At 45.4% G+C, this 14346-nt stretch overlaps 1 protein-coding gene across 6 annotated transcripts in view; it reads left to right on the plus strand.

Moving 5' to 3' along the window:
• Positions 1-14313, plus strand: part of LOC108140482 (octopamine receptor Oamb) — a 65456-nt gene extending 51143 nt beyond the window's left edge. For 4 of the 6 annotated variants that reach the window (XM_017263226.1, XM_017263227.1, XM_041709138.1 and 1 more), the window contains 4 exons: positions 9168-10750; positions 11508-12516; positions 13319-13730; positions 14085-14313. In XM_017263226.1, the coding sequence (XP_017118715.1) occupies positions 9168-10750; positions 11508-12516; positions 13319-13644 (2918 nt within the window). In that variant the 3' untranslated portion in view covers positions 13645-13730; positions 14085-14313. Of the gene's footprint in view, positions 1-5502; positions 5655-5886; positions 5995-9167; positions 10751-11507; positions 12517-13318; positions 13731-14084 lie in introns of those variants that run through there. The other 2 variants (XM_041709139.1, XM_017263230.2) reach the window with 2 other exon arrangements.
• Positions 14314-14346: the final 33 nt, after the last annotated feature.

Genomic DNA, 14346 nt, shown 5'->3' on the forward strand with positions numbered 1-14346 from the left:
AAACTGCAACAGCTCTAATCGAATCGGATTGAATGACCAGCCATGATCAGGTAGTTGTATAACTACTACTCATTGAGATTTGGCTGGCGATCGTGTTGAATGGTCGCCGATTCGATTCAATTTCGGTTAGTTTCATGAACAGAGGCCACCCTAACATGGAATTATGAAAATTACAACGAGGGACTTTGGCCAACATGTTATTAGGGTGTAGCTGGCGAATGATCCGGGCCAAGGGGGCACCCTGAATCCATCACCTATAAGTATGTGTATCTGCATCTGCATTCGTGGTTGCGGCTGGCATTTGTCACATGGCGGGGCAAACTAATTGCCAGAATGCTGGCGGGTTTAACCAACCCAGAGTTTGCGGGCGTTGCTGGCGGGTAAATTAAATTGCAAGCTTCTCGGATGATTGATTGGAAACGGATTGGCAGGGCCTGAGCTTGGCTTTGGGATGCCGCAGCTGGGTGCAGTTGCGCAGATTCATATTTGCAGATGTGGGAGGGTTGCCGGTTCTCTATTCTGGCCGGTATCGGGCTGCGATCTAATCGCCCAGTTCGAAACTGGCCAAAAGCACAGTGTGGCAGCAGGCATCCAGCCATAAGCAATTTGACACGCCACAAACGGGTTTCTGTTCACTTGCAACATCTGGGCCAGCAGCACTGAGTGGTTGGTTCACCAGCTGGGCGCCAGGTTGTCACCCTGCCCCGCCACCTCTCCACTCCACTTCACTCTCCTCCTCGCAGGAGACCACTCCCACACATCGCCGGATTCCTGCAGTTGACACACACACTCACACACACACACACACCTATGTATCCTGACCAAAATGTCGCACAATCAAGAATGGGCCAGCCAAGTTTAGGGGCCCACCAATTTCATATTTCCATTTGCTAACAACGCAAATCCGCCGCATGACAGTCATCGTCATCCCGCAAACTCGCGACCCCCGTGACCATAAAATGCGCCCAAGCGATTGGACAACATTTTTGAAGGCGCACCCGCCAACCTGGCCCGAAAAAACCAGACACGAAAATCCGTAGCTAACCCACATGCATTAAACGAGACCTTAAAACTCCAAACTGACCACCCAGAAACGGGCAACGTGCGGAGTCAGCCGAGTGAAAATAAAGTTGGCCCAGAAAGTAAACAACCAGGATGGAGCGTAACGAGAGGCCATAAAAACTTAGAGACCGGAGCATGCTGATGTCTATTTTACTCTAACAAAAAAAATGTCATAAAGAGTTTTCCGGAAATTTGAAGATGGCCCCTGGAAACACCAGAGGTAGGATAACAGGACGTAATTTATTGCTCCTTTGTCGTGGGCATAACAATTTCATGCTTACATCAAACCGGGCTTAGAAGCCCCGCAATTCGGGCCTGTCAAATCCCTATTTTTCAAATTGATCCCATCCCCGGAGCTGGCTCACGTGCCAGGGGCCACGTATATGTTAGTGTTGCACCTCCATTATTCATAGTCCACTTGTGAAGGTCACGCCTGGGACGCCCACGAAATCCCCTCGAAATGTTTGTCAAATTTCGACCTCTGGCATTATATCCGATTGAAAGCCGGGGAAAAGGGAATCGCACTCAAGTGCGGCTCCCGGGGCTCTTATCCATCTGTCAAATCGCATATCTGACAGCCCAGCAGCCGTCTCACTTTCAAATCCACGCAATGATTGCGGCTTTCGGGGATGTCAACCCAGCAGCAAAGTAACAAAGGTCACGTTCGGTGTGACAGGAACGAGACTCGCAATTGATGGATCGGTGGGCGGAGGCTTCAAGGCTAATTAGCAGGCGGCGAAGGGGGCAAGCCAAGATCCGAACTGCAGCCAACTTGACGCCAGGTTCATGACACTGAAAGCGACTGAAAACTAATTAGGCGAACTGGTCAAGGAAAGGGCAGAGTGCGAGCCACCTAACAAGAAAACCACTGAATGGCAGGCAGTTATCCCTTGCTTTTGGTTCAACAAAAAAAAAATAAATCGGCGTCCTGCCACTTATCTCCTAACTAATTGCTCTGAAGGGCGCCCGGCAAAAGTTCTGCGCATTAAGTATTCCTTTAGATCCTCTTAATGTACTAGTGCATGGCATTAAAAACTTTGACCACGGGCTAATTGCTGCAATCCCATTTACATAATCCACAGCAATCAATTATCACAATCACAACCACAGATAAACAATATAAAAGTTGGCACACCAAGTGTGAAAGTCTGTCAGAAAAATTGTAGAGCAACTGCAATCAAAGCAAATCAATTGGAATTAAATTGATTCGAGCGGAGTGCAACCCGCATTGCAACACGTTAACCACATTAGTGACAAGTGTGGCCAATTGCCGCAGACCACAGCAATTATTCGGCTCGGTGGCGCATGCGTGCTCGCCCACCGCTGCGTATACGCAATCTCAGGGACAGCCCCAAATAAAACCAGTCGCAGTCGTGCAGTTTCCCGCCAAACGGGAATTCTTGCTGAAAGTCAATGCCATGGATTCAATTCAATGTCGAGGTGCGTGAGAAGCGAACAGCCTCGAGTCGAGTGGCTTGGGCACCGAATTGGCAGAGTTCATTGAGAAACTATAGCCACAAGCATTAGTCAGTGAACAATGCCGGAAAAGTTGCCATTCTTTGCCTAGATAGGGGTCAAGGTACTAACCAAATCTTACAACTAATATTGCTGAAAGGTTCAATGACAACGAAAGGGAATTATCTGATTTATAACGTTATTTTCATTTGGCCTTTTGTTGAGAAACTCAGGAATCAAAAGTTAAAAACTTTCAGTACTTTATACGAGTAACAAATTGTATAGCTTTTTCCCCCAAGCTAAATTATATATTTATAACTGACTAATAATAAAAAATATAGCCTAGCATAGGTAATAAAATCCCAATTAAAACATATGTTTGATTTTTCCTAAAGCTACAAACACTGATTACCCAACTTGAGCTATCTTACTGCATGAAATAACTAACTTTAATTGGCCGTAAGTCCTAAGCGTTTGTGTTTTCTCTTTAGCTCGGAATTAGCTAAGCGATACATTTCCATATCAATTTCCCAAGCCTGGCTTATTGCAATTTGGCCAAAGACAGCATCGGCCACTCGAAGTCGGCATGCAAAACAATATAAAGCATATCGAATGCCAGACGGCAGCAAAAAAAACTCAGCAACACCTTTGCGCATGCGCAACGCCGGCTGGAAACTGCAGACGCTGGCGGGTGGTTTGTCTGTCAGTGGGAACAAGAGCCACAAAATAAATAAAGCCTACCCATGCTACACGGAAAATAAACACCAGCTTAAATAAAATATTAACAGCCTATAATAAGTATTGTTAGCTTTTAGGATCGGTACAAGGTTTTATAGAAACCATACGTACTATTCACAATTTAAGTGCTCATAAATAGTATTGTTTTTTTTTAAGATCTATTAGAGACACTACACATATTTCGTCATAAACATCATTTCCTTTTTTTCATTTTAGTTTTTTTTAGATTTACAATCCGATATAAATTTTTTTAAAGATAAGTCAATAATTTTTAATCAAATTTTTTTAACTTTTACATTTATTATATATATTTTAAGTTTATTTAAAAATAAATATAATACATATTTTTAAATTAGAATATTATTGATCGTGTGATCTTTCATTTTCTTGGTGTGGCAAAAAACCAGCGAACCGCAGTAGGGGCGCCGCAATAGCCAACGCCGGCAAAGTGCAAAGTCACGGATGAATGAGCCAGTCGGAGTTGGCTGGAACTTTGCTCCAGCGATTCGTTTTAATTGATTTTGTTTTGCTGCAGGAACTGGGCTCATAAAACGCACCGCCACACACCCCACCTGAGCCGCTTGCTGGCCAAGAAAAAATCAGCGCTTGGCCAACTAATTTCGGCCAAACATGAGCGGGCTGGCCAAGGAGTTGGCAAATATTTGTGGCCATTTCCAGCGTCTCCTAATTTTGCGATTTTGTTGTTGTTAATTTTGTTGTTGCTATTGTTGTTGTTGTGATTGGCACGGTTTGTAATTCTTTTTTGGCTAATTTTTTGATATTGGATTTTAGTAGCTTTTTGTGTTTTTGTGTGTTTTTTCGTTGCCATTTCCATTTCCATTCGAACGCCTGTTGCTGACAATTTGCAATACACAAAGTTGCAGTCTGTTTGTGTTTATGCAATCAAAATTCTTGCCGTTCCCGGGGCGAAAAGCGAAAAACGAAAAACGTTAAAAGGCAAAATACAGCACAAACGGCTCGAATGGCACTTGTGGGTGCAATTGTAATTATCCTAATTTATGTTGTGTGGTGGTCGCTCTAATGCAGTTTGAGCTGCCCCGGCTGCCCAGCATATCTGCCTGCTATTCTGAAATGCGGCGCAGATTTATTGTAAATTATCTCGCTGCCCGACAATGATCGATAGCACAAAATTTATAGTCGCCACAGCCGTTTCCCCCATTATTTCATGCTGTTTTTTTGGCGCCTAGTAAAATGCTGGCTGCATTTGCCGGCTTTCGGTGCAAGTCAAAACGTTCGCCACTGTCGATGCTGACGGTTGTGTTTCACAAATAATTAGACTAATAAATGAGGCCGCAATGCTGGTGCGGGTGCATTAGTGAAATGGAAACGTGAGTGGGACTCTGTAAGCTAACTACATTTGTACACATGCACACGGTGCCGAAATTAATTGACCCGTCCGGATGGTAATGTAATTAAAAAAGTTATTCGGCTCACCACCTCGCGACCCATGAATATTTTATGTGTCGAACGGAACTGGAAGCGACGAGCAAGAATTTAAATAACATTAGCTGCACATAACACAGGAACCCTAAAATTTTCACACACGAATAGAGCAACGCCCTGTGCTCGCCACTCAAATTAATTAAATTAAAGTCCTAAAATTATTAAATGACCCCGTTAAGGCACTTGAATAATACAAAGATTTGATTATATTTGGCAAACTACTGTTCTGGGAAATGGGCGTCGCTCTAAACAAACAACATGATTGACAATAGTCGTTGTCATAGCCAGGTGTGGTCTTAACCAATCAAATTGTAATTGAAATGTTCTTGGCAGCTGACAACAAACAACGTGAGTGGATAAATCAATGATGGTGGGCCCTGGCACGGACAAAGCCAACTCCATTGATTTATGATCTTTTAGCTGGCCTTAAATTAATAAAACTGCTCGACTGCCAGATGGAGTTGTCAATAGCACATTGTGCTTTATGAATTCAATTAGCATTTTTATAATGACACAGGTATGAACATGCTATTGTAAACGTGTGAATTTAATACAAGGCATATGCCATTATTTGAACCCCACACTGGAAAAAGTATTTAAAATTATAATAGTTTATTTGTTAAATTTACTCTTTTGCTTGAATAGTATTAAGGAAAATAACGAATTATTGTTACTAACGAAGTGGAGCTTGGTCTGAATTATTCATGAACTCTGGTAAACTAATAGATAATGGATTAGTTATAAGTGTTTAAGTCAATAAAGTACATAAATTATTGCTTTTATTTCCGTAAATGTAAAAACCCTCTAAATGCATAAAGTAAAATGGCATATATCATTTTCAAATTTGGAATTTTTTCTTAGTGCACAAGAAGGCTGCTTTGTGACAAACGTCAAAGTCTCGAAAAATTCTGGTGCGGCAGATCTCCTGTGGACAGGTGAATGGCCGTGAATCACTTGCATTAGTGGCGAACGATCTAGTTTTGGACCACACCAACTCACCAGCTCCATGTTATATCCCGGCCGGAAAACAGCAGACAGCTCGTTGGTAAAACCCCCGGGCGATAACGAGCAGATGCATCACTGCCAAGCACGCCGGCAGCAGCTAAACAGTTTCACAATTTAAATGCGAAATCAGTTTTGGACCGACTCCACAACGCGCCGGTACCGTTCGGAATACCTCGAATAATATTTAAGTTGAAGTGCGGCGATTCCCATTCCCGGCATCCAGCGTTCTGAAGTGTTGAAGTGTGGTGCAACTGCAACGGGCAATAAAGTGTGAGTGTGCTTTACGACCTTCAGTTCTCGTTACGCCGAAATGAAATTCAGACTACCCAATTTTCCATGATGTAAATCCAGGGGAAAAGGCAGAAACACTTTCATTTGGTTAGCCTAGTGGGGAAATGAAAAGTGGAGCTTCAACTGGATTAAGTTGAATTAAAAGCTTCTAATTTCCATGAAAACTGTCGAAAATTTGTTGCCAGCGTTTTTAGAACGCTTAGACATAATATTGAGAAAACCTTTAAATACTTACTAAATTAGGACAGCTTAGGGGCATTTTATTAAGATCTCAAAAACTATGCGGTAAAGCAAGCGTTTAGATTTATAAATGTTGTTCATAGAACAAAACTTTACTGCGCAATTCTTCTAATATAATAAAAAGGGAATTTTGTAAAAACCCTTCAATAAAATAGTGCGTTTATTCAGGAAAACAATGAAATGAATGGGTTCAAGCCATCCAGACATCTGACTATCATCTAACGATTAAGATGGTTAGTTAATCCGTTGGCGATAACCCGATTTCATCCGACATTACCCCCGAATGGCAAACCGCAACCGAAAGCAATCCGCCGACTATATAGACGCTGGGTTTATTTACATCAATTGATTGATTCACGATTCGTTCGTTTACCTCTCGCAAACCTGATGCCGCAATCGAATGTGTGTTTGTGTATCGTCGCATGTTGGCTCAGTGGGTCATGCGTCGACGGGTTGCTCTTGAACCGCAGATCAAGTGAGCACATAAGCCAATTGAAATTAGAGTCCGTCGGAGCGTTGGTAAATTGCATAACAGCTGCACTAGGGGCTGCTGGGGCTGCAGGCCATCTCCCCCCCCCCAAAACACACAGTTGCAGATTGCGGATTGCAGTGGCAGAGTGGCATAGCGCATATGAGATTGACAAATGGACGAGTCGACTAATCTCGGTCATAGTCGCTAATTAAAAGGTTTAAGGCTAAAATTAGCATATGAAGCAATCGTCAGTCCGCCCAGCAGCATAGGCACATATACAGATTTACGGTACACCCACACAGGCGCACTCATCTCACACAGATACACCTGCGTGTTTGGTGTCCATGGGGCTGAAGTTCATACATGACGTGAACAAAAGCCATCCCTCTCGATATGTATATGCATAGCGAGGACGTTTACGGGAGGGCAGTAGAAGGAGGGAGGGGGGGTTTTGGGCACATTAGATGGCATCGCATGCCACCAATTACCCGCATAATCTTGTAATACTAACCAGAACCAAATGCCCGCGCACCACCACCTTTTGAGGGGCCAATTTGGGTTTCGGTTACGCCTCGCAGAGCTTTAATTCCCTTTAAATAGTGGCACACTACGCGGCACGCAGATGGGGATTACGGATTACAGATTACGCCCCCTCAAAACACGTGTGACTGTAGAAGTTAGTGGCGCCCAATGACGCCATCTCCATTACACTTGAATGGCCAGACTTAACGGCTGAGTTATGAGAGCTGCTGACAGCCTTCAAAGGGCGATTTTGGCGGGAGCACATAGACTGCATTTACTATAATTATCGTATCAGTATCTGAGATTCCTCACAAGCCAAAAGCCAAAAGCTTAGTTCCGAGCCACTGATTCCACTCGAGTATGTAACCCGTGGCCAGCTGTCCGTCGCCGGTCTGTGCAATTGTTTTGTGAAATTAAATTAAATTGATTGAATTTAGACGCTACTCGGCCAGAGGTCAATGCGGAGGTGCTTGGGTGGCTGCTGTGCACGGCAAAAAAAAGGCAATTTTTATGATAAAGTTGATTTGATAAGTATTCAAATGGTTTTTCCATTGATTAACGTATTGGTTAACTCACATTTCATATTTATACCCATTACTCACAGAGTGGAGTAGAGTATTGCATTCGTTGAAAATTGTAAAATAGGTTAAAGACATCGTTCTTGATCAGGGTTAATAGCCGAGTCGATAAAGCGTTCCTATTGACTTATTTCGCTTCTAAATTTTTTTTTCTTATTTTAACAGACAAAAATAGAGAAGAAAGTTTAAATAATGAATTGACAACTTGATTTTGCAGCTTTTTTCCTGTGTAGTTTTCGCCTGTCAAAATCATTTATTTGTTCAAATCAACTACATTGATATTGATTAGATCCAAATAAATATAACAACAAGATTGGATTGATTTCAAATCAAAACGATTCAAAACGATTAATAATTCCAATCTGCGTATTTCTTTTTTTTCCCTTTATCGAAATAAAACTAATATTATTAGGTAAAAGTATATAATATTGATTTGATCCCAAAACTTGATTCCATTTTGAGGAGCAGCGCTTAGGACGATTCGCTTTATTTTTAGATGTTAATTTTTTCGGTGTAGCTATTTCTACTGAGCCGCGATTGTTATTGCTAGTCCAGTGATAATGACACAAATTTCTGAGCGATCTGCTTTGTTGCCGTTCCGTTCCTGTTGATTAACGCAGATACAAAGGCGAATTAATGAAGCGATTGAGGTCAAGGGGTCAAAACAGTGCGGGTATCTGTGAGGAAATACCAGATATTTCCTGTCCCAAGATCCGTACTGCTCGGCCATCAACTAAGATCGGCCCAAGCGGAGCCACCCCTGACCCCCAAAAGCCACCCCCGCTGGCTGGAGATCCATTGATTGCATGTTGCCAGTGACTAGTTGCTGCTGTGCTGTTGCTGTTGCTGTTGCTGCTGCTGTTGCCGCTGCTGATGTCGCCAGTTGCTGCTGTCGCCACTCAATTGCTTGTCGCGCGCGCTGTGATTGCGCATCCCCATGCGGCGCTTTCAGTTGGAAATGCGAGCACGACTCGGCCACAGTCTCCGGCCTCCGGTCTCCAGCCTCTGATCTCCGGCTCGTCATTCTCCGGCTCTCCATTCTCGGTTTGGGTTACGTCCCGTTCGGTTCGGTTCAGTTCGCCAAACTGCGTTGCGCGAAAAATTGCGTTTAATTAAAGTATAAAGGCCATCGAGCTCCTCAATTACGGCTGCTCGTGGGATGAGTCGCCACAGCCAGCTGAAGCTAGCGATGCCCTCGGTGCACGGGGCTCCAGCTGCTGCTGCTGCTCCTGCTCCTAGGGCTCCTGGCGTGAAGCTGGGCCTGGGCGTTAATCAGCGGACAGGTCGGGTGCAATGGTGTCCGGGCCTGACCTGCTGCAAACTGCTTCTATTGCTTCCAGTGGTGATGCTGCCGCTGACCCTGGTGCTCATCCTGATCATGCGGCTGGACGGGATGCTGGCGGCGCTGCAACTGAGCGAGCAGCGGATGCGCGATCACCGCTACTCCGCGACCGAAGATGCCACCTACGTTGAGGACTACGGCAGCACCTACAACGAGCTGCTCAAGGAGGAGTTCCTGCTGCCGGCGGACAAGCAGGCCCAGCTGGAGCTTCTGAAAGCGGAGCGGGCACGGCGTTGCCAGCCATACCGCTACGGGATTGGGGAGGCCATGGAGCTGGAAGAGCGCAACTCGCTGCTGAAGGACTCGCGCACCTCCTTCCTGCCGCTGGGCATACCTCGCGAGTGCCTGGGCAGTGGCCTCGACCTGGACATCAAGCCCCTGGACGAGGAGCTCTACCGGCGCCAGTCGAAGCGCTACGAAGACATGGCCCCCTACTGGCTGGAATGGAGCAGGACGCGGGAGCGGCGCGAGGCGGAGCGCCAGGCCGAGGAGGAGACCAGTCCCAGCGACCTGATCAGCGAGGCCACCGCCGCCCTGCAGAGCTTCTGGAACGAGGAGGGCACCCGCGAGGGCATCCGCCTGACCCAGGCAAAGACCATGAAACGCTACATGGACAACAAGGTGGACCCGTGCGTGGACTTCTACAAGTACGCCTGCGGCAACTGGGAGCGACTGCACCCGATACCCAAGGACAAGGCCGGATTCGACACCTTCGAGATGCTGCGCGAGAGTCTGGACCTGGTGCTGCGAAATCTCCTGGAGAAGAATGCTCCAGCGCCACCTGCTGCGGAGCAAAGGAAGAGTCCGGTGCGGAACACGCTCTTCAAACTCAACGAGCAGGGCGAGGCCGAGGGAGATGGCGAGGGGGAGGCTGACCAGGCGGCGGAACGCCTGCGCCGGCACATCGTCAGCAAGAGGCAGTTGCTCAACCGCGTCCTGGTGCGGTACAAGCGCTACACCAACGGAACCAAGCGGAAGCGCCTCATCGAAACGCCGCGTGAGAGGACCAAGGAGGAGGAAGCTGCTCCACCCGCCGTCCTAGCCAAGGAACGCTCCAAAGACACTGAGGAGCAGATGCATGTGCCCAGTGACTGGCTAAAGCCCCAGCATGACGCCCAGACCAAGGCCAAGAACCTGTACCGCTCCTGCGTGAACAGCCAGGTGCTGGCCAAACGCGGCCTGGAGCCGCTGCACACGCTCATCCGGGAACTGGGCGGCTGGCCCGTGTTGGAGCCCCAGTGGAGCGACGCCCACTTCAACTGGCAGGTGCTGGCCGCCACGTTGAGGCGCTACAACAACGACATCCTCATCGTCCAGTGGGTGGGGGCGGACATCAAAAACTCCGAGGAGAACATCGTGCAGTTCGACCAGACGGGCCTCGGCCTGCCCACCCGCGAGTACTTCCTGCAGCCGAGCAACACCAAGTATCTGCAGGCCTACCAGCGCTACATGGCCGAGGTGATGCACAAGATGGGCGCCTCCAGGGCGGACGCCCAGCGGGTGGCCAGCGAGCTGGTGGTGTTCGAGACGCAGCTGGCCGGCATCACGGCCCCGGCGGAGCAGCGACTCAATGTGACCAAGGTGAGTAGGTCCCTCAAAATACACTTTTTCTTAATTTCTTAATCATTAAAGTAAAAACAAATAGTTTTTAATTATACAAATGTTCTTGACATTTAAAATTCTAGCCAGAACGCTTTTGTCTTTAGAAAAGGTTAACTTAGAACTGGAGTTACCTTAAAAAAAATACCTAAAACGTGGCAATTAGAGGCTGATATAAAAAGGCTTTACTTCAAAAGTAACATGAAAAAAGTTCAAAATTTTCTTATTATTTTACTTAAGAATAAAAGACAACAGATTTGAATAGAAAACATAAAATTAATAAAGTCTGATTTGTAATAAAGGGTGTCTACGTAGATAATACAATAAACATTTTAAAAGAAGTTCATACAACAATCAAAAGCTCTCTTTAAAAATGTTTTTTATATAAATTTTTGTAAACACTTAAACTATCTTCCTAGTGTTAAAGTTACAATATAACTTAAAATAAAAGCACTTTGTAATTGTATAATTTGTTATTTTTATTATTTTATATTTAATTGTATTTATTAAAAATAAAATATATTTTTATACATATAGATTTTTACTATTTAATTTACCAAAAATTCGATAAATCAAAATAATTATGATTATAATTGATTCACAAGTCTTTGTTCAATTTTATATAAAGAAGAAACTTAAGATTCATGAGCTTAGTTATCTTTTACCTTTAAGAAGTTTTGAATTACTAAAGTCTTATTATAAAATAGACTTTTCAAATCCGGCTTCAAATCTCCTCCAGCTCTACAAGCGCATGACACTGGAACAACTGCAGGCGGCGGTGCCGGAGATCAAGTGGCGTGCCTATTTGCAGAGCCTGCAAGACCGCGAGGTGCTCGCCTCCGAGGAGGTGGTCATCTACGCAGTGGAGTACATGAGCAAGCTGGTGGCCCTGCTGGAGGAAACCGATCCACGGACGGTGGCCAACTATATGATGTGGCGCTTCGTGAGGCACCGCATCAACAACGTGGACGATCGCTTTGACGACATCAAGCAGCACTTCTACCACGCCCTTTTCGGGCGGGAGGAGAGTCCACAGCGGTGGAAGGTGTGCATCGCCCAGGTGAACACCAACATGGGCATGGCCGTGGGCTCGATGTTTGTGAGTCGCTACTTCGACAACAACAGCAAGCGGGACACGTTGCGGATGACCCACGACCTGCAGCAGGCCTTCCGCGACATCCTGAAGACCACCGACTGGCTGGACGCCACCACCAAGCAGCTGGCCGAGCAGAAGGTCAACGCCATGTCCCTGAAGATCGGCTACCCGGACTTCATCCTCAATCCGGGCGAGCTGAACAGCAAGTATGCGGGCATCGAGATCCATCCGGACAAGTACTTCGAGAACACGCTCAACGTCCTGCTCCACACGGCCCGCACGGAGCAGGCCAAGCTGCACGAGCGGGTCAACAAGACCAACTGGCAGACGGCGCCGGCCATCGTGAACGCGTACTACAGCAGGAACAAGAACCAGATCATGTTCCCCGCCGGCATCCTGCAGCCGCCCTTCTACCACCGCCACTTCCCCAAGTCCCTCAACTTCGGGGGCATCGGCGTGGTCATCGGCCACGAGCTCACCCACGGCTTCGACGACAAGGGCAGGCTCTTCGACCGGAACGGCAACATCCACAAGTGGTGGACGGACTCCTCAATCCGCGGATTCGACGAGCGGGCCCGCTGCATCATCGCCCAGTACAGCAATTACACCGTGGAGGAGGTGGGCATCGTCCTCAATGGAGAGAGCACGCAGGGTAAGTGGGTTCGATTCACTTTTCCATTTATAGCAACTACTTACAGGGGAAGTATATAGGTAACTCTTTGAAATACATATGTTCCTGATTGGCACCATCAGATCTGATTCGATCTAGCCATGTCCTTCTGTCCATCTAGCCATCTGTGAGTCTTTATAAATGTCAAAATCAAGAGAACAGAGATTAAGCAAGCGGACAACGAAATTTAGGAATTCCGTTTGCTGCTCTGGAAACTTATATTTTTATACCCATGAATTATAATTTCAGTCAAAAGTTAAAAAAGCAGTCCACATATATCCCGGCTAGAATCCCTAGAAGATTCGATCAAGTTCATCTGTCAGGTTTTAAGCAAACTAGTCACTCAGTTTTAAAGCTATCTGCATGAATTTCCCAAAAGTTCTCTTATATTATATATTATATATTATATATATTATATTATATATTATATATTATATATTATATATTATATATTATATATTATATATTATATATTATATATTATATATTATATATTATATATTATATATTATATATTATATATTATATATTATATATTATATATTATATAATATAAAAAAGATATTATATAGTTTAGCATTTAATAATTTCTGTTCTAATTTTATGAAAATATCGAAATATACAAGGGTATATAAAATCAGTTTAAATTGCAATATACCTAGGCGTCCAAACATGTACGGGATTAGAGGACTAAAGCTTGGTTTTATGAAAGATGTTTGTTACAGATTAATGACTATTCCGCTATTTATTAATTAATTAATGAACTTGTTTTAACTTATTTCAGGTGAGAATATCGCAGACAATGGAGGGCTGCGCCAGGCCTTCCACGCCTACCAGCGCTGGCTGAAGGAGCACCCCAACGAGGTGCAGGACGAGGTCCTGCCGGGCCTCAACATGACGGGGTCGCAGCTGTTCTTCCTCAACTTCGGACAGGTGTGGTGCGGGGCGATGCGCCCGGAGGCGATTAGAAACAAGCTGAACACGGCCATCCACAGTCCAGGTCGCTTCCGGGTGATCGGAACGCTCTCGAACTCCTACGACTTTGCGCGGGAGTTCAACTGTCCCGTGGGTGCGCCCATGAATCCCGTCAAGAAGTGTAGCGTGTGGTAGTCCCGTCACCTAAGCCACAGCCCAAGAGTATTAGAAATGACGTATGCCACGCAGTCCTAGACCAAAGACCGAAGGCAAGCCAGTTGGTGAGTAGGAGGCTCTAACGACTCCACTTAGGGCGCCACTCAATGATGGGAAAGTGGAGTCTGGTGCAGATTCCTTGTGGCTCGTTACCCATTCCCAGATCTGTTGGGCCAACATCGACATCGCACTTCAATTGGGGCGCTCTCACTTAATTAATGCTGATTTATGCCCAGCAGTTGGCTCAATTTCTGGCCCGGGGAGCAACTTCTCCAATTGTCTTTCCAATGAAACCGCAATTGGTGTGCGCCACTTGGAATGTGGCAGGGGTAGTTGGAGTAGCGCTGCACTATATATAGCTTATCTCCGCAGAAATATTACTACGTTCCATTAAGATTACATCTCCATCTCCATTTCAGGGTTCAATTGACGGAGCAGCCAGCTGGCGATTCACAAATACATGCCTCGGATCGAATAGGATGGGATTTTTTTTGACTCCCGTCACAAATGAGATACAGTGCCAAAAATGAACTTTCAAATCTATATATTTTTCTTAGTCCTTAACTATTTATATTTGTAACTTGCAATGGTTTAGTTTATGATGCAATTTATGTTTGTGATAATTCTAATTAAATGTATATTATCAAGTTTGATGACTTTTAATGTATGGTCTATGGTTGC

The sequence above is a fragment of the Drosophila elegans genome, unplaced genomic scaffold (genome assembly GCF_018152505.1).
Source record: "Drosophila elegans isolate 14027-0461.03 unplaced genomic scaffold, ASM1815250v1 contig_476, whole genome shotgun sequence".
Classification (NCBI taxonomy): domain Eukaryota; kingdom Metazoa; phylum Arthropoda; class Insecta; order Diptera; family Drosophilidae; genus Drosophila; species Drosophila elegans.